Source organism: Epinephelus lanceolatus, chromosome 11 (genome assembly GCF_041903045.1).
Source record: "Epinephelus lanceolatus isolate andai-2023 chromosome 11, ASM4190304v1, whole genome shotgun sequence".
Classification (NCBI taxonomy): domain Eukaryota; kingdom Metazoa; phylum Chordata; class Actinopteri; order Perciformes; family Serranidae; genus Epinephelus; species Epinephelus lanceolatus.
In genome coordinates this window covers 27,395,426-27,416,557 of record NC_135744.1, presented here as the reverse complement: position 1 = coordinate 27,416,557, position 21,132 = coordinate 27,395,426, and the positions used below count along the sequence as shown (strand labels likewise).

General features: G+C 41.0%; 4 protein-coding genes across 6 annotated transcripts; 2 read left to right on the top strand and 2 right to left on the bottom strand.

Moving 5' to 3' along the window:
• The first annotated feature begins 127 nt into the window (after window positions 1-127).
• Window positions 128-4,971, top strand: LOC117263644 (mitochondrial import receptor subunit TOM40B). Of its 2 annotated transcripts, none has more exons than XM_033637233.2 (10): window positions 128-290; window positions 761-960; window positions 1,098-1,165; window positions 1,287-1,379; window positions 1,491-1,592; window positions 1,718-1,823; window positions 2,033-2,155; window positions 2,266-2,342; window positions 3,046-3,148; window positions 3,240-4,971. In XM_033637233.2, exons 2-10 carry the CDS (start codon window positions 777-779, stop codon window positions 3,377-3,379), a joined length of 996 nt encoding a protein of 331 aa, XP_033493124.1. In that variant the 5' UTR covers window positions 128-290; window positions 761-776; the 3' UTR covers window positions 3,380-4,971. The 2 variants fall into 2 exon arrangements, with proteins under 2 accessions (XP_033493124.1, XP_078028581.1); XM_078172455.1 differs by having other exon boundaries at window positions 128-294.
• A 1,947-nt stretch (window positions 4,972-6,918) lies between these two features.
• Window positions 6,919-15,601, bottom strand: bicdl2 (BICD family like cargo adaptor 2). Of its 2 annotated transcripts, XM_033611148.2 has the most exons (10): window positions 15,504-15,601; window positions 14,317-14,807; window positions 12,136-12,351; window positions 11,800-11,916; window positions 9,819-9,965; window positions 9,436-9,582; window positions 9,007-9,081; window positions 7,605-7,687; window positions 7,403-7,517; window positions 6,919-7,316 (listed from the first exon to the last, which is right to left on the bottom strand). In XM_033611148.2, the coding sequence occupies exons 2-10, from the start codon at window positions 14,560-14,562 to the stop codon at window positions 7,152-7,154; spliced, it is 1,311 nt and encodes a 436-aa protein (XP_033467039.1). In that variant the 5' UTR covers window positions 14,563-14,807; window positions 15,504-15,601; the 3' UTR covers window positions 6,919-7,151. The 2 variants fall into 2 exon arrangements, with proteins under 2 accessions (XP_033467039.1, XP_078028580.1); XM_078172454.1 differs by lacking the exons at window positions 9,436-9,582; window positions 15,504-15,601 and having other exon boundaries at window positions 14,317-14,837.
• On the top strand, window positions 14,935-17,451 carry mia (MIA SH3 domain containing). The gene is made up of 4 exons (XM_033611170.2): window positions 14,935-16,280; window positions 16,471-16,604; window positions 16,733-16,843; window positions 16,926-17,451. Exons 1-4 carry the CDS (start codon window positions 16,163-16,165, stop codon window positions 16,947-16,949), a joined length of 387 nt encoding a protein of 128 aa, XP_033467061.1. The 5' UTR covers window positions 14,935-16,162; the 3' UTR covers window positions 16,950-17,451.
• Window positions 17,452-17,807: 356 nt separating this feature from the next.
• Window positions 17,808-20,341, bottom strand: LOC117246238 (alpha-crystallin B chain-like). Its single transcript, XM_033610066.2, has 3 exons — window positions 20,050-20,341; window positions 19,527-19,649; window positions 17,808-19,429 (listed from the first exon to the last, which is right to left on the bottom strand). The coding sequence occupies exons 1-3, from the start codon at window positions 20,227-20,229 to the stop codon at window positions 19,238-19,240; spliced, it is 495 nt and encodes a 164-aa protein (XP_033465957.1). The 5' UTR covers window positions 20,230-20,341; the 3' UTR covers window positions 17,808-19,237.
• Window positions 20,342-21,132: the final 791 nt, after the last annotated feature.

Below are 21,132 nucleotides of genomic sequence, written 5' to 3'. Positions count from 1 at the left end.
GTATAGTTGTTATTCTATCAATATTACCAATGAGTTGGCTGTTTTATACATATAATTGTAAAAGTGTAATTTCTGAGACCACAGAACGGCCGTCGTGTTTCCAGTCGGACACATTTGCAGGGTGGCGCCTCACATCTGGAGGAGGGAGCTATTTGCTGCATCAGTTTATCCCAGCATCAATTATCTTCGCGTTTTAGTGTTTTATCCATGAAAAATTCCACCTGACAGTTTTTCAGATGCGCCATTTTCAGTTCCGCTCGGGATTTTAACGTCTCTCGCTAACACCGGAAGTAGGTAGTAGAACAACTAGCACACTGATAGGTGTTTTTGCTGATGCTAAGGTCATGCTAGCTAACGGTATTGCTGCACCTGCACATGAAAACAGCAGATTGGCTTGCATGATGCACATAAACTCACTCACTCTTGCCATTAAAGTCTTAAATCCAGTATAAACCAATTTAAATTACTAGCAAATAAAAAAAAAGAAGTAAGGTTGTACTCTTGATTCTATGCCTATCTTTAACCTCTGAGTGTTGGTGTTTGTACAATAATGGACTATTATATATATGTTTTGCTCTGGAATATGTCTTTTATTCTTTCTCTAAATTGTATTTCAGGATATGGTTCATGCTTGCATCTGTCATCTTCATGTAAGACAGAGTATGGCTTTAAACAGTGCAGGTACAGGCTGCAGGTGGGAAAAAATAAATGGATCACAGCATCATCATAAATCTCTCCTTTGACTCTCTGTGTCTTATAGGAAGTGTTGCGCCTACATGGGCAGCGTTCTGGCTTTGTCTTCCAGTCCGGGCCATCAGAACTGGCCTTTCTCTTCGGACCCCCCTCCTTCTCGCTGGGACGCACATCCTGCTCACTGGGACAGTCCACCACGCTGGGAGAGGAGAGATGGCCGCCTACCCAACCCTGGCAGCTTTCACTCTCTCCACAGGAGCTGCAAAGGTATTTCTTGCTGAAAAATAAGCAATGTCGAGTTCACGCAACGTGGTTAAAGAGATGCTGCTGACCACAGGGCAGGAAATACATAGAGAAAAGTAATGAAGTTGTAATGGTTGTGATCTGACTGTTTTTTTCCCCAGATGTGTTTCCTCAGCAGATTGAGGGAGTCAAGATGATCCTTAATAAAACTCTGAGTAGTTTCTTCAAGGTGAGTCTTCCACCCACATTAATTCACATTCAAACAATTTGTTGTGAAGAATATAAGGGTGTAAATCTCTCACATCTGAAAATGTTATAATGCTTAGTATGATGCATGTGTTTGCTTCCAGGTCAGTCATACTCTCCACCTCAGTGCTGTTAGTCCTTCGTACTATCGATTCCACGTGGAGCATCTGCAGTCTGACGATTACAGCAAGGACAAGGTTAAGCATGAGTCAACTCATAATAAATATGTTACCACTACTTACTGTGCTTAGCTGTTCAGAACGTTGGGGAGTTGACAGGTTGCATCTTGATCCTTCCTCACATTTCAGGATGCCCCAGCATTGATTGGCGAGATGGACTCTTCAGGCAGTCTGAACGCTCACGCTCTGCTGCATCTCACTGAGCGTGTACGAGCCAGAACAGTGTTTCAGGTGAGATCCTAGTGTCGGTCTCTTTCAACATGGCTGTCACTGCACAGTCACTTTACTTAACACAAAATAAACGCTGCAGTTTGCTGCAGACAACTTCATGTATAAACTGGTTGATTGTGTTTCAGACCCAGCAGTCCCAGTTTGTAACGTGGCAGTTTGAAACAGAGTACAGAGGGAACGACTTCACCGCTGCTGTGACGGTAGCCAACCCTGACATCCTGAGAGAGTCAGGTGAGAAGTGACACCGTGAGCGTCACTTTTTACATTTTTACAGTCAGTAGTGATGACATGCATGCTGTAAGTGTCCAATGGATATTAGAAAAAAGCGCGACTACAATCATTTTTTTTCAGTGAATATACAACTGTCAACGTGATACATTGTTGTTGATATTTTTAATGATCTAATCTATTATGCGTCTGTGTTTGTTCCTCCTGCACAGTTATCCTTGTGGCACACTTCCTGCAGAGTGTGTCCTCTGGGTTGGTTTTAGGAGGGGAGCTGGTCTACCATCGGGGCCGAGCAGAGGAAGGAGGAATTCTTACTTTGGCTGGACAGTACTCAAGTGAGATTTCATGTTTCTGGTCATCTGATGTAAATGACTCAGTATCTTTCTGATCTGCTTTGTTTGATTGTGCAGCCGTGGTTTCATCTTTTTTCTGTGTCTCCACGCAGGACCAAACTGGGTGGCGACGCTGAATGCTGGGAAAGGAGGGGCCCATGCAAGCTACTATCATAGAGCCAACAAACAGGTACAGTAAATGGCATCATACTATGGAGGATAAAAATGACATAAGTATCAATAATAAATGAAATAAACATATAAATAAACACAGGAATAAATAGATAAGTATAGAAATACAAAAATAAATAAATACAGAAAAGAATAAATAAATGCTTAAATAAATTTTAAAATTAATAAATACATGCAAAAGATGAGACCTCCTTCCTCATTAAAATGCAAACAAAAATTTATAAATAAATAAATAAATAAATATAGTTTTACAAAAATATAGAAATTAATTTAAGATATTTATTTATTACCTATGTATTTATCAACATTTATTAATCATTTTTTATTTATGTATTAATTTCCATATTGATTTTAACATTCATTTATTTATTCAAATATTATTTATCTATTTGTTTCTGTATATATTTAGGCATTTATGTATTCTTATTTTTTGCATTTATCTAAAAAAAAAAAAGGTTATTTATTTATTTACTCCTGTATTTATTCATACATTCATTTATATATTTCCATTTTTTTTCAATTAAGCCTCTCTCTCTATATATTTATTTCTGTATTTATTCTTGTATTTATTTTTTTAATCACTGTATTTATTAATACCTTTATTTATTTATGTATTGATATGTGGGTCAATTTTCATCATGCACACCATTTACTTAAGCTGCATATTGCAAACGTGCGTCTGCATGCGTTTGTGTCACCAGATCCAAATCGGGGTGGAGTTTGAAGCCAGTACCAGGACGCAGGAGACCACAACCTCATTTGGGTACCAGATGGAACTCCCAGAGGCCAATATGGTCTTTCGAGGTAAATTTCTTTCTCAGTCAAACATCATGCTGAATGAAAACTACTAAAAAGAGTACAGTATATGAGACCCTTTTTTTGTGTGTTTATTCAGGTATGATAAACAGTCGATGCATAATAGGAGGTGTTTTGGAGAAGCGCCTGACCCCGCTCCCTGCCACCCTGATTATGGGTGCCTTTGTAAATCACAGAGGTGACAAGCTGCAAGTAGGCCTCGGGGTCAACGTGGGATAATCCTCTACAAACCCCTGCTGGAGTTACAACTTGCTGTCAGGACATCCATCCAGAGACCTGTTTCAGAGGCTTTATAACGACCTGATCTTTCAAGGTAAAACACGTCCTACAAACCAACTGAATATCGTGGATTTTTTTGATTGTTGAAGCCCAAACATGGGACTTGCAACCTACCTCTCAAAATGGAGGTGATGTTTTCTGATTGGATTAAACAGGAGAAATGGATGAACATTTTGTGGGACTCAACAACTGGAGATGTGTTACTGGTCCACCTGAAACCAGACTGCACATCACCTTCTGGACAATGGAAACAGTGAGGATAGGAGGTGTACTGTACTGTAAACTGAAAATAACTAAAGGTTTTATACTGTAGATGGTCAAAAAGAGTCTTAATGTATATAGATTATATTGAAAGATAACTGTGTTTCTCATGTTTTAACCCACTAACTATCATTCTTGTTTACCTGACCTCTCTGCTGACCATTTTTTAAAGAAAAATTAGCTTGTACGATGCATTCCAACATCCATACTATTTAGTATGACAGAGGAAGATTGAGTGTGTTCCAACACATAGTAAGTCAAATGCAATATACCAAAAAAATACCAGAATGTCCTGCTCTATCCAGTTGGCAGTGTGCAAACAATCTATAAGGTGTGCAAGTTACCTTAGAAGGTAAAATGACATACATTGTTAAGTAACAACAGCAGAGCTCTCCAGGGTGACTCCCGTCTCTTGTGAGCTGGGCAAATGGCGTTTGTTGTATCTACAAGATAACGGCTGTGCTCTAAATCACTTACTTTTCTTTTGACTTCAAATTTTGTCTCTGGACTGCAACAGTTATATGAGCAAGAGGGTCAAAGTTCATGGCGCAATGTTATGATGAAGTAGTACGTCCTAGTTGTATGCATACTCTATGCAACAGTATGTACTTTGTCAGGGCAGCTGCAGTGCGTACTGAGAAGAAAAAGAAAAAGTGATTCGGAACACAGCTAAAGAAACAGGAAACCCATTTAGGGTAGATGATACAAATGACCAAATTCATATTATTCATTTCTTAATGTTCATATTGGCTTACAGTTTTTAACCCAACCCTCATGCCTGGAGGATCAATAGCAAAACAAAGTGGTCAGCAGAAATGTGAAATGGGTAAAATCATGCTAAAATGCCAGTGTGATCCTTAAAATCGAGTGTATGAGTAAGTGTGTGTCTGATTGTATGCACATCTTTTTTTCTTTTGCCAGCATATAAACCAGTGTGAGATTCCTCACATGAGCAAACAGCCTGTTGACTGTAAGAGCAAAGGTGCTGCTCCATATACACTAACCTCCAGCAGAGGGATGAGAGAAAGGCGATGCACTGACTCCACTGAGCCAGGACTGTACTGTATGTATGTAGATGAAGGCATGTGAAAACACTGACCCGTATGCAACCTGCACTACTCACACTGCTTCAGGGCTGCTCCAGTCCTGTTAAACATAAGAAATGTTGCATATGTATTATTTCTACTTTATGTTATATAAGCATAGAGAGGAGTGGAGGGGAGTAACTGTCTTTTTGGACTTAATTTATTAAAGATGTTATTTCTATCATAGTTACTGTTCTTTCTTTTTCAGCATTATTATGTAATATATTGCGGTTCTGTAGCTGCATTGTGTTTTAAAGATCCTCTAATCAATATTTTTAGTTTGAATTATGGATAAAATATCTACAAGTACTATGAAAGTGGTCACTCAAAGTGACAGACCAACAGAAAGTTACCTGAGGGCCTTTACACACCAGGGGCATGAGTTAAAAAGGACGTGAAAATGCAGAATACTCACCTGCAGAATAAATTATGCATCAACTATTTGTACCGGATCTGTGGTTTGGCGCGGCTTCTGCAGTGATGCGGGCTCTACGCCGGACCGTCGTGGTGAAGAGGGAGCTGAGCCGGAAGGTGAAACTTTTGATTCACTGGTTCATCTACGTCCCAACGCTCACCTATGGTCATGAGCTCTGGGTAATGACGGAAAGAATGAGATTGCAGATACAAGCGGCAGAAATGAGTTTCCTCTGAGGATTGGCTGGGCTCAGCCTTAGAGTGGAGGGAGCTCAAAGTAGAGCCGCTGCTCCTTCGCATCAAAGGGAGTCAGTTGAGGTGGTTCAGGCATCTGATCAGGATGCCTCCTGGGCACCTCCCACTGGAGATGTTCTGGGCACATCCCACTGGTAGGAGGGATTACATATCCCATCTGGCCTGGGAACGCCTTGGGGTCCCCCAGGAGGAGATTGAAAGTGTTGCTAGGGAGAGGGACGTCTGGGGTGCTTTGCTTGGCCTGATGCCCCCGCGACCCGGCCATTCATCCATTTGGATGGATTTGCAACAGCTGCAACAGGTCTACTGTTCCACACAATGTGATTGGTTGATGCCTTTATACTCAGGGCGAAAGCTCAGAAAAATCAATCTTCTTCTGAAAATGATGCCACTTTTTCACTGTATAATATTTCTGTTTGAAAACAACAGTTTGCAAATTATTCATAGGAAAAAATGCCCCTGGTATGTGAAGGCCGTACTCTGAAATTACCCTCAGCACAACGGTGTATTTTAGCCTCCTTTAGCTCATTGTTTTTTGTTGTTTTGTTTTTTAATAGTTTTTGACCTTTTTTGATAGGACAATGGTAGTGTGAAGGAGGGAGAGAATGGAGATGACATACAGCAAGTGGTTGCAGGAATCGAGCCTGTGGCTGCCCCGGCAAGGACATAGCCTTTGCATAGGGGGAGCCCGCTCTACCAGGTGAGCTACTCAGCGCCCCTTTTAGCTCGTTGTTCTGGTTCCACGTTCACAGTTTAGCATCCAGAAAGCTAAAAAGCCAAATAATTTCCCCAGGAATTGTTGGAGACCAAAACAAAGCTAAAAGGAGAGGGGATATGGGGCATTTATAAGATGTCCAGAAGCACTAAAGACTCCAAATTAATGTTAATGTTGCTCCATGTTTGCTGTATGTATGCATGTAAGTTGCTCTTCCCTCTGTGGATTCATGAAGCAGATTCATAAAGCCCCAGAATTCACACAAATGTTTTGCTCAAGTGGAAACAGGGTCTCCTTAAATGTCTTAAATTCAGATTTATAAATGTTAGGCCTTAAAAGTCATTAAATTGTTTCAAATTTGAATTTGTGACGTTTTAATTGCCACTAACATTTTATTTAATTTCATTTATCCATCTTTAAATTTCTTTTTGACGAAATGAGTCAAACTCCTTTGTGTAGAATTTCACATTTCTGATGTTACAAATCTTTAAACCTACCACTGAAGCTTTCTTTTTACTCTATACTAGCACATACCTTTTGGCTAAGTTTAGATGAACCTAACTCATTCTAACAACTGTATTTCTACATAAAACCTACTTGTACACAGCACTACATATATGCTACTTACCATGCTTCGACAAAAAAAGATGATTTGTCCAAATTTGGTTAATACACCGCCTCTAAAACTTTCCTAACGTTCTGTCTGAACTCAAAGTCAGAGAGACCAAGACAATAAAACAAGCAACAGATTATAGAACACCCAACAGAGGTGGCTTTTTAATTTTCAATATAAAATCCTAAATTCTGAAATAATATACTGTACATACATATATACAAATAGATTAAAATATGAGGTCTGTAAACGTTTTACTTGTCGATGCTCATGATGCATTACAGTGTACAGTGTCTTGCAGCAGAGGCTCACAGTGGCAAAGATAAAGGCTGGTACTCTGTCCGTTTAACCCGACGCCACTTCTCTCTGTTATTTGTCTTTAAATAAGGACGAGAAGAATCCTTTCCCTCCTTCTCCCCTCATTCTTAAAGACTTGCTTCTCTGGAGTCCCACTGCGTTCTCTTGCTGTGTTTCCTTCAGTCTCTCCTCCTGCCTTTGCTGAACCTGCTGATTGATCACCAGCCGCATGTCCTCCTGCAACAGGATGAAAGAAATGCTCTGCTTGTAAATTAAAGTATTTCAGACATTTAGAAATCTTCTATCTCTGCACACAGACTCACCTGCCAGGCATCCAGCTCTTGAGACAGCTTCACCTTGTGTTTGATGGTGTTGAGAAGCTGCTGAGTGAGTGTTTCTTTCTCCTGACGGATCGTGGCCAGTTCATTCTCTAAGAAGCTGCACATGATATGATGATTAGTGAAACATATGTTGCTGTGGGCTCAAATTAAATCAAATGACAAATATGTTGTTGTGAAACATTACCTGTAGCTTGGCTTATCAGGACTGCTTGTAAATGGCTCGATTGCCTGCCTCAAAGACTCGAACTCTTCTCGTTGAGATCGCAGCTGAAAATATTGAAATATTGTAACGATCATAACATTTTATTTTTCCTTTCACACACACAAAAAAATTAATTATCTAGTTTAGAAAATATTAAATTTGTATCTACTTCTTCTCCCTTAAAAAAATCCAGAATCTTTGAATATGCAAATATTTTTCATTCCAAAAGTTTAAGTATGGACACAAGATGTCTCCTACTGTATTGAAAACTCCATTCTTAGTGTACGCGCACTGTGTTGTACATTGGACCACGACTGGCTACAAACTATTGTGATGTCACAAAATAATCTCGTACATGTATGTCTCAAATTCTAATATAACAAAAGCACCAAGAAAACTTCCTCCTTCAACAGATGAATGTGAAAACAGCCTTCTAATATCAAACACACATTTGATACTGCACAGTGAAGGCCAATAGTCAAATGAAGTAACTGTAGACTCTAGACAAATATATTGCTATATATAGTAGCAATGGATTTCACCCATTTCAGACAGTCTCAACCCACTGAAATGGAAACCTTTGAAAGTGTATAACATTCACTTCAGAAAAATTAGATTCGCCCAGTTTTTCTGAATTATTAATGTTATCCCAGAACTCTCAGAAAAGATATCCTCTTGTTCTTTTTTAATTAAGAAGATTCATCCATCCATTTTCAACCACCTATCTGAAGCCGGGTCGTTGGGGCAACGGGCTGAGCAAAGTATTCTCCACGTCCCTCTGCCCAGCAACGCTTTCCAGCTCCTCCTGGGCGACCCTGAGGCGTTCCTAGACCAGACAAGATTCCTCCAGTGTGTTCTGGGTCTGCCCCGGGGCCTCCTACCAGTGGGACGTGCCCGGAACACCTCTAACAGGAGGCGCCCAGGAGGCATCCTGATCAGATGCCCTTCTCTAGGAATCGCCATGTAACGTGGTGGAGGGGTTTGCGTGTCCCCATGATTCTGGCCGGGCCTTGGGCCATGGGGTCGGGTCGGGCTCAGCCCGAATGAATAACATAGAGCCACCACCTGCAGGGACGGGCGGCAGGCAGGGGCGGGGACCCAGGCGTGCTGCTCCCTGGTGTTGTAGACTGGCTCTTAAGTAGATTATTATCTCGTTAATTCAGAAGAACAGCATTTTTTCCCATAAAAACTTTTCTCTGAGTCCTGAGATAATTTTGCTAATTCAGAAAAACGGAGCAGATTTTTTTCTCAAGTGAATGGATTATGCTTTCATAGAAACCTGTAACATATCAGTAACAAACAGCACTTCCTCTTCTGAGGTCATTCACAAATTTAAAATGTATTTGTGAAAAGTGAGGGTGTGGTTGTGTACAGTTCAACAGACCTCCTCTGTGAGCGCTTGTATCTCTTCATCTTTCGCTTTCAGGACTTCGGAGTGAGCTAGAAGAGCTTCTCTGGCCTGGAGAGCAGGAGAGATACACAGAGGGCAATAGAAAGGTCAGTAATATCAGAGAGGTTATTATTTGGTGTTTGTGCTTTAGATGTGGGTGTGCATGTGTGTATGTTTGGGTGGGTATGACTTCAGGGACTCATTTCAGACTGAAGACAAGTCAGTAGTGGACAGCTTGGGGATAAAAGTTGAGTCCCCACTTGAGAAAAAGCTGATTTCAGGGTCAACAGTCAAAGTTAGGTTTAGCTTAAGGTTAGGGTCAGGGAAGTAGTGGTCTCAGGAAAAGAAGTAAGTCTTTTCTCCAAAAGTGTGTGTGTGTGTGTGTGTGTGTGTGTGTGTGTGTGTGTGTGTGTGTCTGTATACCTGTGATTGCTGAATTTCACTATGCAGAGACAAAGGTTGTGTTTGTGTACTGTCCAGAATGCTCTCCTCCCCCAGGTTCAGAGCTTTTTGCTGTAGAGAGCGATTCACAGTTCGCAACTCAAACACCACTCCCTGCTCTTGCTCTATCTACACACACATGCAAACACACACGCAGTGAGATACAGGCACAAACACACACACACACACACACACACACACACATACACACACAGATCATAAACTTCAAACCAGTCTCTTTGGTGACTTCTGTCAGTGATGCGCAAATATCTCCTGCAGCACTCTCATTCTTCCTTCAGTTCCCTCAGGCCTCATCTTTCAACACTACTGTTAATCTTTAAAACCAGTCGATCATCGATCCTCACCTCTGCTTCTTTGTCTCGCAGTTTCGTTTGTAGTTCTGACACTCTGTCTCTCAGTCTCTCTCTTTCCATGCGGTGTCTGTCGCTGTCCTCCTGTGAGGCTTTTAGTTGTGCCTCCATGTGCGACAGCCGCTCCAGCAAAACTCTGTTCTGTAAGAGGAGAGGGGAAAGACGGATGAACACAAAATACTGATTAAATGATGCAATGAGAGAGATAAAAAAAAGTAGACTTATACCTGGATTTTAAAGCTTTGACATATGGATACCCAAATCAATTCCATCTTTATGGGTTAACTTTATATGTCCATCACTGCTTAGCAACAAAGCTGAGGACTTGAGACTTAGACTCCAGTCATATTCAAACAGACCAAAAGAGAACCTGAGATCTGATTTCGACTTGACTTACAGGAGACGTGACTCCCTACAGACTTGACCTAATTTGAGACTTAAAAACAAAAATGTTTGAGTCTCAGGTTTCGACTTGGCAAAAAACCAAACCAATAAAATTTACAACAGCCACGTGCAGGCCTTGGATATTTAATTATTAGGCACAATTCTTCGAAAGGACTTACGTGTCTATATATACTGTGAATAATGGTTGGACTACCAAATGACATACCAGGTAAAGGCTGGGGGGTCCCCCATGCACCAACCAGGAAGAGACTCAAAGTTACCACAAAGAAATGCAAAGGAACCATAAAAAGGCAGAAAATAACTACAAAATGAGCAAAACGACTAAAAGACACACAAAACAACCACAAAGACACACAAAACAACTACAAAATGAGCAAAACGACTACAAGACACACAAAACAACTAAAAAGAAACACAAAATCACTAAAAAGAGACACAAAACAACTACAAAGAGAAACAAACGATTACAAAGAGAAACAAACGATTACAAAAAGAAACAAAACAACCAAAAAGAAACACAAAACAACTACAAAAAGAAACAAACAACTACAAAGAGAAACAAAACAACTACAAAGAGAAACAAACGATTACAAAAAGAAACAAACGATAACAAAAAAACAAACGATTACAAAAAGAAACAAAACAACCAAAAAGAAACACAAAACAACTACAAAGAGAAACAAACAACTACAAAGAGAAACAAACTACAAAGAGAAACAAAACAATTACAAAGAGAAATAAACTATTACAAAAAGAAACACAAAACAACTACAAAGAGAAACAAACAACTACATAGAGACACAAAGTGACTACAAAGACACAAAACAACTACAAAGAGAAACAAAATGACTACGAAGTTCAACAAACTACTACATAGAGACACAAAACAACTACAAAGAGAAACAAACGACTACAAAGAGAAACAAAACAACTACAAAGACACAAAACAACTACAAAGAGAAACAAAATGACTACGAAGTTCAACAAACTACTACATAGAGACATAAAACAACTACAAAGAGAAACAAAATGACTGCGAAGATCAACAAACTACTACATAGAGACACAAAACAACTACAAAGAGACACAAAACAACTACGATGATACACAAACCAACTCTAAAGAGTCACAAAACAGCTACAAAGTCACACAAAACAACTACAAAGACAAACAAACCAACTGCAAAGAGGGTTAAGTGAACCTCACTGCAGACTTGAAACAAACCAGTTTCAGACAGACAGGCCTGACATGGTCTGAGTTTGATTTGCTTCAGAGCAGTCTGAGTTCTCTTGGGATGTTCACATATGCACAAAAAATGCTGAGACACTGCTCGTTTAGAGGCATGAAAAGAACCAAGTGTGAAAGCACCCTTAAAAACGTCTCTCCTCACTTTCATGTTCTATCATAATTTCATAGTGTTTGGCCATGTTTGAAATGTAATGCTTTATGTGCACCACCTGCTCTCCTGCAGCATTCAGGATATGTTTATGACTCTCACACCAAAAATGGGCCAGTTATTTTGGTATTGATTTGCTTGTGCAGAACATTAAGAAGTGACTGGTTGGTATACCTCTGCCTGAATGTTGTCTAGCTGTGAGAAGTTGATATTCCGGCTGAAAGATGATTCCTCCATCTCCTCTCTGAGGGAACGAATCTCAGTCCTCAAGGTGTGTTCCAGTGTTACAGCCTGAGTGGGTAGAGGATGGAAAAGTTAAAAAAAGGCTATTCATTCAATGAGTGACAAAGTTAGGACTCCCTAAACCTGCTCGTCTGGATTCTTTTCCTGTCTGCTGACTGTGACGTGACATCACACATATGCAGACAATCCCCCTTTAATAGCATTGATGTTTTCTGAGGCTTGTTAAGGCAGGATTAAGTCTGCCCTTTTACTGGTAGTATCACCAACCTCTGCCAGCTGCTCCACCAAGCGCTGGTTATGATTGGCTAACTGAGTCAGCTGCTCACTCTCATCCCTCCGCCGGTCACGGCCCTGGCTGTGATGTCGCTCCAGCTCAGCCCTCAAGGCGGCTAAATCTGCAGTCAGCTCTGCCTCTCTCTGCCCAGATGCCAGTTCGTTCATCTCCAGCTTCCTCTGCAGGACGTGCTTCTCCTGCTGTACAGCCTGAGACATTGAACGCAACATTAAAAGGCTTTATGCAACATGAAAATATCAGATACTGGAACACATGGACTGTTTTATGTCTGTTTTTTTGTTACTTGTGAAGTTACAACAAGTGTACACGTTTTCCAGGAAGCTAAAGTGTTTGAAGAAAAGATTAGATTCAGTGATGTTGGTTCTTGTAAACAAAAGTAGGTCCTTTTCGCAGCCGACCATTTGACCTGTCATCGTAGGGAAAGCACAGGAGCTGCTAATGACGTAATGCTCTATTCTAGCAGTTAGTCATGTCAGAACCCTGAAACTGAAGCTGCTAAATGTGAAATAAGGCATCAATCACTTTATTATTTAAACCAGAGCTTCTCCTGTGACATGTCAAAATGTCCTCACTAATAAAGGCCTGTGCTGTTACTTTTACTCATCAGGGACAGATTCATACCTGCAGTGTAATGGACAGGAAAACTACTTACAGAAAAACCAGCAGTGTTCAAAACAACGATAAAAATACTACCATTACTGCTACCATTATTTTTATTCTACAACTTTTAATAATGAGAATAATATGTAAAAACATTTATCTATCCAAAATTGGACCGCAAGCGACTTGCTAACGTGTCAAGTTTATAAAAAACACACTTCATTTTGAAGTACAGTGAATTTCTAGTGCAGAGCTTTTACTTTTGAGTGCCATTTCCTGCTGTAGAGTGAGTGACAGAGACAGAAAATCAGCTCGACAACATGGCCAAACGCAAGTATGACTGTGCATGTATCAAACTGTGCGGACCTTGAACTAATGACTAAGCAGAAATCTGGACTCTGAGGCTGGTCCAGCTGGAAACCAGTGGTCTAATTGTTTTGTTCCTATGTCAGTGATACTTAATTTGCAGCGTGGAGGTCAGATAGGGTGCGAACTGTGAATCGCTCTCTGTCGGGGTCATCCAAGCAACATTAGTGTCCCTGGTCTGTGAGATATGCAGATGTGCAAATGTGGGACAAGTATATAACAATTCTAAAATTATAAACTAAAAAAATATAAATTTGACATAGGAAGTAAATGTGTTTATTCTCTTCACAATGTTTGACATTTGTATTTCATTTAATTTATTTATACAAGAAAGGAATTAAAAGTAACCTTGTGTGCTACAGTTAAAACTGGCCTGACTCAGTTAAAAACTGGTTTTCAGCAGGTTCCTGTCATGCAACAAAAACACATTACAATACAGTATAAAAACAGAAACACTCAACAGAGACAAAACAACAAAATGTAGGCAGCTATGAAGAGTGAGTAAAATAGGATATGGGATTTAAATCAGTGGTTGCAGGTCTGTCCTTCCATCAGATAGTGTTTGAAATGTGTAGTAGAGGTTATTGCTCTAATGTGGTGTGGCATCTTGTTCCAGATTTTAGTGTCAGTGTGACAAAATGATCTCTGACCATAGTTGTTTTTGTACGGCGGTACAAGAATAAGTGCATGCGAGACTGATCTGGTGACGTGTTGCTGTCTTGTGTTGTGACTTGGAAGTAGAGCAGTAAGTGTAGGATTGTTGTTTAGGATCTGAAAATAGAATTTAATGCCTAGATTAATTATGTAGTCAAGGCATTAGAGTTTGAGAGTGCAGTGCAGTGATGAGTCCAAAGACAGAGGGTTACCATGGCTCTTGTAAGCTCTGTTGTATAGTGTTGCTTGTGGATTATATGTTATGTTGTTTGCATGTTTTTAATAGGTTTTTGTGTCCTATGTTTTTGTTATCAGCGTTGGTCGAGTATGATAGGAGAACTGTGATTGGTGGCATAGATTAACAAGTCTTTCCAGATTTATAATGATTACCCTAGAGGCTAGAATCCCTCAAATGTCATTTGCTTGATCATGGTAAAAAGTTTTTGATGCCTCTTTTGTTCCCACCTCAGTATATTTCTTAGTAATGTTCGAAAGTTTGCACACACACTTTTCCCCAGCAGCTTCATCCTTACCTCCAGCTCCCTCTCCCTCTGCTCCAGAGAGGCTGCCAGCTCCTCATTCTTCTCCAGTAAAGCCTGTCCCAGCTCCGCCGCTAGTATCAGATCCGTCTCAATCCCTCCTCCGCTGTCACTGCTACCAAGAGAGGATGTGGATGACGGGAGAGCGAAGGAGAGTGACACTGAGGAGGACGAGGAGAGAGGGAAGAAGGAGTCCTCCAAGCTAGGGGACGGGAGACTGTCTTTCCTGGGGGTGAACATTGCTGATAGATGCAGGCTTCAGTCAGAGAAGCATTGTCCCAGGTCTTGGACTTAAAGTCACACAGGCAGCAGGTGGACTGGTTTTTAAATCAGGAATTCTTCTTGATGGTCTGGTCTGGAGGGGTGTGATGAGTTTATTTTGTAATCCAAAGTGTGTCTCTGCCAAAGTTGTTCTTCACTTTGGTGCCAGTGGTCCCACTGCTGGTATGATTCAAATCCTTTTTTCCTCTTCTTCACAGATAACACTGAGCGAGACAAAAGAGCTTCAGTAACACACACGAAAAAACACACCAAACACATGTGAAATTCAGGACACGTATGATGGCATGTGTGAATATCAGAGCCGTTGTTTTCTAGTAATCTAATCTCATATGGCCTTTAAGGAGGTCTTTTGTCTGACAGGTGCTTTTGTTACTCTGACCGAAATACCAGCTTATCTTTGTCCTGCTCCCCTCCCTAAATTCCAGAGGCATTGTGCACCACTATTTCCTACAAACACAACAAAGTCTCGATCGTTCCTAAAACAGTCTCTTAAGTAATCAGTTTTAACCAAATCGACAAGACACACCACACTTGTCCTCCTGCTGCTTTAACAAATACGGCCACAAATAAGGCTTGAAAAGACGCATCTGTCACATATTGTTATTTTCAGTCACAGCAGGATCGTGTCTCTAAATTCTGTCTATATAAACCAGATTTTGGTCACATTTAGCAACCCTCAGAAGTCTGAGTCTGCCCTGTCATTTCTGCCTGTAAATCTGACGTCACCATCTGCCATCTCACCTGCTATCATTAAACCATGCTGCATCTTATTTTAAAATCATCTCAAAGCAAAAACTCATTCCTACTTTAACATGATCTGTTGTCACTATGAGAACTAACAGAACCTCTAAATTAAACTATGTTTGACTTCCAGGGAACAAAAATGAAGTGTGTCTTACCTGACAGTTCACAGCCAACTCATACCAAACAGGTACACTCTTCCTGTTTGGTGAGTGTGTTTGTGTGTGTGTATGTGTATGTGTGTGTGTGTTGGGGAGTGTTTGCACAAGAGAGGCTGAGCTGGTTTCCTTGGCAGTGGAAACATACAGTATGTAAATACAGCCCGGTGGCTCCACCTCCTGAGCTGGAAAGGTAAAGAGAGCAAACAGAGGCGGACAGAGGAGGGAGGATGGGAACACTGGTGTGGTAGCAGTAAAATGCTGTGACATCTAGTGGCTGACAAGGGCAGGGAAACACACAGATTACCTCTGAGGAATGCGCTGCTGCAAAGTCCAACGCTCTGCTGCTTGAGCGAGGGTGACACCGGGTGAGAGATGGAGAGAGGGGAAGGTCAGGACACAAGCAGGGGTCTGTCTAATCTGGCCCTCCTCCTCCTCCTCATCCCACATCCTGTTTACCTGCTTGTGGGATTTGAAAGGCTCTCTGTGTGTGTGTTCATGTGTGAGACAGGGGGGTAGGGAGTGTAGAAAAAGGGGCTGCCATCAGTGCACCTCCTTCTTAAAGACGGCAAACAGACAAAAGGGAGCAAAAAGCCCTCAAGACGTTCACTGAGCGTAAAATAAGGCCGTTGGATAATTGCGTGCGTTCACATACAGACATGCCTTGCAAACTCTGGCTCGCTCTTTCGGTGTGGCTTCTGCTGCCAACTTCTGAAGCTGGGAGGCAGATGCCAAAACTTTCTGACAAGAAACTCTGCGCCGACTCTGAATGCAGTCGTAAGTAGCACACTAACTTCCTTTTGCTGCTGTGCTTCGTTATGTTGTGATCATGTTGCACAACTGTAGGCAGGAAAGAAATGATATTACACATGTTGAGCTTTTAATCTGAATAGATATGACAAATATTATAAACTGTCCTCCATATGAAGCTTCCCACCTCACATCAGTCTCCTACATTCTTGCCCAGATCCTATCTTGATAGCTCGTGCGCTGCAGGACTACTACCCAGGAGACTGCAGGTTCATCCCCATCAGACAGGGGCAGCTCATCTATGTGTATGCAATGCTTAAGGACAGAGGGAACCTCTTCTGGGCTGGCAGTGTGAGTGAAAATATTGCTTTTGTGTATCTTTGTAAGACATCAAGAACACTTGTGTGGGTGCAGCACTCACATTCTCCTCTCAAAAGTGATGTTGTCAATACCTGTAGTCTTTAATCGTCTGTTTACAGGTACAAGACTCCTATTACGGACAGCAGGAGGCTCGCATTGGCCACTTCCCCAGCAGCATAGTGGAGGAGACTCATCCTCTCATGCCAGCCAACACCGAAGTCAAGACTACTGTAGGTGAACACACACACACTTCCGCATATGTATGTATTATATAATGCTTCTCCCTAATTCTACCTCTCTTCTTATTTACAGAAATGGGACTTCTACTGTAACTGATGTTGCCTCGACCAATAAAGAGAACAACATTCTTGTCTAAGACATCAGAGGAGCCGATCTTACACACATTGCTGACAACATATATGTAGGTTTGCTTATCCACACTGTTGATAATCTGCACTTTAGAAGATAAGGACGACAGCTCTGCACAGCAACATATGATTATAAATTGTAACCAGATTTTAAAGTGCTGAAGGAAGGACCATTGTTGCTTAACACCCTACATTTGACTTGTGTCTGTTTTATTCTCTGTACTACTTCATCATACCGTTTGTTTAGCAGAAAGGTGACATATTTTTTAAAAAGAGACAAATGTGAACTATGCATGCCTTTTCTCTGATCAAGCAATTTGTACAATAGCAGCTACTCCTTTTTCTTGGTGAGAAATGTATGCAAGTTAGCTGTTCCTTTCATTTGTGGTGTATAGAAATTGTCACCTTTATTAAAATATAACTAAAAGCAAACCTGGCAGCAATAAAACAGAGGCTTTTAATCATAATAACTTGATGGAAGGTTATTTTGTGTCGATACAAAGCTGTCCCAATCAACCCCACTCTCCCCTACAGGTGACTTCTGCATTAGGGTCTAATTCAATATTTTACAAATATTCTAATCTTGCACCATCTTTCTTTCTTTCTTTCTTTCTTATTGACACTGAAATAAAGCACCTGGATCTATTTTTGAAAGAATGATTATCATGCTCAAACCTCCATGCGTAATATGTGATGGTTATTGTCTTAAGTCAAAGACAAAAGGATGATTCATCAGTGTCTTCCCAGGTGTAGTGCGTGTTGTTATGTGAAGTTCTCTCGAAATCAGAAACACTTCAGACATAAAAAAAAGAACACACAGCAGGTCTATGATATTAAATTTCAACATTTATTCTATCTGCTGGGTTCTGTGTTAATATGCCAGAGGGTTGCTGCCAATATGAAGTAATGATAGAGCTGTAACTTTTGCATCTACAAGCACATTGTGCACTCACTCTCACATACGTTCACACATACACTTTCCTTAGCAGCTCAGAGGCCATGCTCCCCAGCGGAAAAGGAGCCCAGTGATAAAAAAATCTGTCCGTCTCCAAACATCAGTTCCTCTTTCGTCCACGTCTTTCCCTCCTGCTCATTTACCCAAATTCTGTCCTCTCAACAAGCACACACCTGGTCCCAAGTCCTTTGGTGGCTTTTTCTTTTAGTGAACAAACTAAAAATGACTGCATATGCCTCCAGAGAACTCCCACCTCCTCGATAGAAACCATTCTTAACGAACAAACAAAGCACATTTGGCATCCTACTCATACCCACTCAGATAATACTGTGTACTGTAGATACAATTCATTTTAATCATCTTCAGTGACAGTTTCAAGAAAATGTCTTTACATTTCCAAACCCTTAAATTGACTTTTTAGCATTTCAATCTAAAGCTAAAATGGTTTGGGTTCATTTAAGGCTGGGCAATATATCAATATTATATCAATATTGTTATATGAGACTAGATTTTGGATATTGTAATATCATTACTGATGTCTCTTTCTGGTTTTAAAGGCTGAATTACAGAAAAGTGATGTAATTTTCTGAACTTACCAGACTGTTGTCGCTGTTTTATTTTGTGCCTTTAACCACTTGGTCATTATATCCACATTACTAAAGATTATTTATCAAAAATTTCAATTTATTTGTAAAAGCACCAATTGTTAACCTTACAATATTGTCACAATATCGAAATTGAGGTATTTGGTAAAAAAATAATATGATATTTGATTTTCTCTGTATTGCCCAGCTTTAGGTTCAATTAATAAAAACAATTTTTCCACTTAACTGCATGGCCAGTACAGACTCTAACATTCGGAAATGCCTAATGAAGGAGAGGAAATGTCTTTCAATATATGATTACATGCCCTAATGTGTCATTTACATACACCGAGGTGCAAATATCTTTGGCAGAGAGGCATGTGATATGGACATTAACTCTCAGAACCTCATTATCCTGTGCCTCACCCCAGTGTGTCTATACAAAACCTTGTCAGATAGACTCTGCCACATGAGCTCAACTTATTAGTCTTTGGTTTTAAAGCACCGTTGTCTTGCAGAGACATCAGAATAACAGTGAGTTAGGAATTAGATACTGATTTATTAGAAGGCACTTGCACTTATAGACATCTAGACCTGTATGCCCCACCTACTGTATATATGAATTAAACTGCCAACATAATAGTAACAGGTTAAATATAAAAACAGGCAGCACTGGGGGTTAGTAGTGAAACAGTGTGAGGAGCATCAGATTCTGCTCTACATTTTCTGTTTTGGTGTTCCATCTTCACAGGAGATAGGAATATTGCGCTCTGTGCTGGAGGATGACCGGGGCGCAGTGATTGTAAGGATACCATCGACTGACAGACAGGAGGTGACTTCGGCACATGACACGCCGGCAGGAAGCTTGTACTTCCTCTCAAACTCCCTTGACACAAAGCCGTGGTCGTCCTGGAAACAGAATCAGAGTCATCATATCATATGAGTAAACTGTCGCCAAGTCAACTTTGTTTAGACTATTTCTGCAGATCTCTGTGGCCTCTCTGACCTGTCTGCCATCGTGTTTGCCGTGTATTATGATGTACTCGTCGGTGACACTGACAGACAGCTCTTCGGGTGAGAAGTGCTTCACATCCAGATAAATGACGTAGCGATCCTTTTCAATGCGCATCTATACAGACAATACAGCAGTTAGGAACACATTGTGTTGCATGCCTCCAGCCTGGAGGCGGCTGGGTGCAAAAAAACAAAATAGTTGTTGTTTTCATCTCAGTGCAAGGCTCAAGTAGGTACTAAATAATACAGACACTGGCATTAGTGCAAGAGGATATTTATCAGTGGCATATTTGACTCAGTGATGTAAAATCATTGAGACAAATCTTACATATTAAATCTTTCTGTGCCTTTGAGTGCATCTAATGGCCTGTCACATCACTCTACACACTCCAGTATATTAGATATTAATCATGATTTTAAGTAGCAGTAGAAGAGATATTGGTGATACTTTTTGCAGTTAGCAGTAAACTCCATATTTCAGATTAATTCAAGGACGCAGGTGAATTTTACTTTACCTCACTGTGTCCATTGTCAGGCCAGTTGAACCAGCGCAGGAATGAAGGGCGCATCCAGGGGAAGGACCAGGGAAAAGGCCAGTATAGTGGCCAATCGGTGAGAGGTTCTGTCAAGGGGAGGTCAGAGAATCGAAGTGGGAAGCCCCGGCGGTACCAGGGGTACTGGATGGGGATATCCATGATGAGATTCCAGAGGAGTTGTAAAAACGATGAGTAAGACAGAGGAGGCCTCTTGGTTTGGACTTGGTCTGAGATGGGTGCTGCTGAACTCTCCTGCACCACATTTATAGGCCTTTCCCTCCCATCCCACCCGAGCTTTGGCTCTGTTCACGTCCTCTGCATCCCCCTCCCCTCCGTAACCCTCCATGCACACTGGCATAGTGACTCTGCCAACAGGCTGATCTTTCTGGAACAATGATGTCAACTGTTTATCCCCCCCATCACCCTCTTTGTTTCATCGGTCTGACTGTGACTGGCTGTCTCTCTTTCTCTCTCCCCCTCTCTCTCCATAACTCAGCCTCACTGTATATCCCTGCTCCCAGTCATGGGGCAACACTGGCTCGGAGTACTGCTGATGCCCCCATACTCATTTCCCAGGAAATGCCCCTGTCTGGATCTGTGTGTGTCTCTGTGTGTGATTGTGTGTGTGTTTGTTCAAGGAATAGCTGCCAGAGCATTAGCCTGCTGTGCTCCCAGTGCCAGAAGCTTTAGGTTTGTGTGCAGAATGGATGTGAGGTTGAATGGGAACTGATGAGTTTGTATGGGAGAGCATTAGGTGATGCTCTAAGCGTGTATCATTTTGCCATGAGCTCAGATGTCAAATATGAAGTCCTTTCCAACTGTCCAACAGTTGTGCCAAACCAAAATTTCTGTCAGTCTCTGCTTCATGCTTCCAGTGGTGTTCACTTATACACCTATGAAATCTACTCAATAAATGTGCAGTAACAATTTGCACTCGGTTTGTCTGAGCAGATTTCATCTCATGTCTTGAGTTAAGAGTAACTAAATTTAACAGCTATGACACACTAAAGCTTATTAGGTGAAGAATACCTAACACCTACCTAACTAACTGATCACTCATAA

Bases quoted from the DNA above. Each gene is read 5' to 3' on its own strand.
- LOC117263644 (XM_033637233.2), top strand. From the start codon at position 777: ATGGGCAGCGTTCTGGCTTTGTCTTCCAGTCCGGGCCATCAGAACTGG. The intron at 1,593-1,717 runs GTGAGATCCTAG...ATTGTGTTTCAG, and splicing joins GAGCCAGAACAGTGTTTCAG to ACCCAGCAGTCCCAGTTTGT. The intron at 1,824-2,032 runs GTGAGAAGTGAC...CCTCCTGCACAG, and splicing joins TGACATCCTGAGAGAGTCAG to TTATCCTTGTGGCACACTTC.
- LOC117246238 (XM_033610066.2), bottom strand. From the start codon at position 20,229: ATGGATATCCCCATCCAGTACCCCTGGTACCGCCGGGGCTTCCCACTT. The intron at 19,650-20,049 runs GTAAAGTAAAAT...TTGTCTGTATAG, and splicing joins CTGACAATGGACACAGTGAG to ATGCGCATTGAAAAGGATCG. The intron at 19,430-19,526 runs GTCAGAGAGGCC...TTCTGTTTCCAG, and splicing joins GCAAACACGATGGCAGACAG to GACGACCACGGCTTTGTGTC.
- bicdl2 (XM_033611148.2), bottom strand. From the start codon at position 14,562: ATGTTCACCCCCAGGAAAGACAGTCTCCCGTCCCCTAGCTTGGAGGAC. The intron at 9,966-11,799 runs GTATACCAACCA...CTCCTCTTACAG, and splicing joins TAGACAACATTCAGGCAGAG to AACAGAGTTTTGCTGGAGCG. The intron at 7,688-9,006 runs GTCTGTTGAACT...CAATATTTTCAG, and splicing joins TACAAGCGCTCACAGAGGAG to CTGCGATCTCAACGAGAAGA.
- mia (XM_033611170.2), top strand. From the start codon at position 16,163: ATGCCTTGCAAACTCTGGCTCGCTCTTTCGGTGTGGCTTCTGCTGCCA. The intron at 16,281-16,470 runs GTAAGTAGCACA...ATTCTTGCCCAG, and splicing joins CGCCGACTCTGAATGCAGTC to ATCCTATCTTGATAGCTCGT. The intron at 16,605-16,732 runs GTGAGTGAAAAT...GTCTGTTTACAG, and splicing joins ACCTCTTCTGGGCTGGCAGT to GTACAAGACTCCTATTACGG.